Here is a 1,867-nt window from a genome sequence, read left to right on the forward strand (position 1 = left end):
CTGAAGGCCCACCTGTAAGGGTTGTAAACGTGGATTCACAGTGTGAAATTCTGAGCGTTTTCACCAGAGTCAGAATGATTAAAAACTGTTTGATGATACCTATTTGTCCACTGTAAATTCTCTAAAGCAAGGCTCAGAGTCCCATAGTTTCTTCTTATACTTGATGATTTACACAGAAAAAATCCCATATATGATACCATGATCTCATCAATACCCATACACCATATGTGATACAAATGAAGGTGTTATGATTAAAAAGAGTGGAGGTAACTGATTCTTGGGGGAAGGACTTCTTCGCCTCCAAGCAGAGTCAGGGAGGCAGCAACAGTCTCTTCGCCCTTCTTGCGATTTACTTCCTTTGGGACAGGAAGTCTTCCCTTGGGGAGCCTTCCTTCCATTTCCTCATTTGGAAATGGTTCTTGACTGACCCAGACAAATAGATCCGGGTAATAAGCCATTTCCAGAATCTTAACAGTCCTGGGCTTGCACCCTTCCTCTCTTCAGTCCAGGGAGACCAACAGACAAAAGCCCCGCTCCCTGTTCACTCTCTCTCCTCTCTACACCTGAAACACAAATGTCTGACTACTGATTCGTCTTCTCTGTTCCCAACTTTTGCATTCCAGTCACCCATTAATATCAATGCATCTTGATTGCATGTTTGATAGATCTCCGACTGTAAAAGTTGGTAGAAATCTTCTATTTCCTGAATAGTATGCCATATTATCATATGATTCAAAGTTGACAAAGTAGGTATATTTCATCTAAGGCCTAGTATGTAAAAATTCATGCCTTCCATTTCATTTTAAACAATTCCCACTTTTTCAACATGCAAGCTATGTACATTCCATGTTCAATTATTAAACAATGCTTGTTATTGGTTTTCCTCATTTCAACTGACTTCTAATCTGGGCTTTACCAATATACTACTATAACTATCCTTTTTCTTTAGTGTTCATATGGTTTTCAAAGGCCTGTTCTTTAGAAAGTAGGTGGTCCACCCTGCTTCCTAGCCTGTCTTATTTAGGGAGCTTCACCAAAACCTGTCCATTATGGGTAACCCAAATGTCATTTGATACACCAGTGGCATAGATATCAGCCTCACAGCAACCCCAGGTCATCTTAGTACAGCAAACTGACAGACAAATGCTGTACCCATTTACAATAGCCAAATACAAACTGTGATACTTGGAAGTCAATCTAACTAGAGGCATGAAAGACATGTACAAAGAAAACTACAGAACATTTTGTGAGACATAATAAAAGATCGAAATAAGTGGAAAAATGTTCCCTGTTCATGGATAAGATGACTCAATACTGTGAAAATGACATCCAATCAAAAGCAATCTGCCTGTTCAACCAATCAAAATACAGATACCCAATTCATTTTTTAAGGAGATTGAAAAGGAAATTGTCAAGTTTATTTGGAGAGGAAAGAGACCCCAAATAATCACAACACTTTTGAAAAACAAAAATTAAGTAAGAGGCATAGTGCTCCCTGACCTCAAAACCTACTACACAGTGTTAGTAACCGAAACAGCATGGTACTGGTACAGTGACAGGCACATAGACCAACGGAATAGAATTAAGAATCCAGAAAGAATCCAAAGAAATCAGACCTATCAAATGGGGAAATGACAACCTCTTCAACAAATGATGCTGGCAAAAGCGGACTGTTACCTACAGAAAGCTGGAACAGGATCCACATCTCACACCATACACAAAAATCAAAATAGATCATAAACCTGGAAGTAAAGCCCAAAACCATAAAGTTCATCAGAGACAAACCAGGATCAAGCTTAGAGGGCCTAGACTATGGTATAAACAGACTGCCAAATACAGCCAGAAATGCACAATCTAGAGAGAATAA

At 39.2% G+C, this 1,867-nt stretch overlaps 1 protein-coding gene across 1 annotated transcript; it reads right to left on the reverse strand.

Annotated features, from left to right (window-relative positions):
* Positions 1–251: 251 nt before the first annotated feature.
* LOC102844459 (neuronal regeneration-related protein-like) lies at positions 252–458 on the reverse strand. The gene has a single exon (XM_006901332.1). The coding sequence runs from the start codon at positions 456–458 to the stop codon at positions 252–254; it is 207 nt and encodes a 68-aa protein (XP_006901394.1).
* Positions 459–1,867: the final 1,409 nt, after the last annotated feature.

Source organism: Elephantulus edwardii, unplaced genomic scaffold (assembly GCF_000299155.1).
Source record: "Elephantulus edwardii isolate Elephantulus edwardi_28Jun2011 unplaced genomic scaffold, EleEdw1.0 scaffold00320, whole genome shotgun sequence".
In the NCBI taxonomy this organism is placed as follows: Eukaryota; Metazoa; Chordata; class Mammalia; order Macroscelidea; family Macroscelididae; genus Elephantulus; species Elephantulus edwardii.

Coding starts and splice junctions, on each gene's coding strand:
- LOC102844459 (XM_006901332.1), bottom strand. CDS start 458: ATGGCTTATTACCCGGATCTATTTGTCTGGGTCAGTCAAGAACCATTT.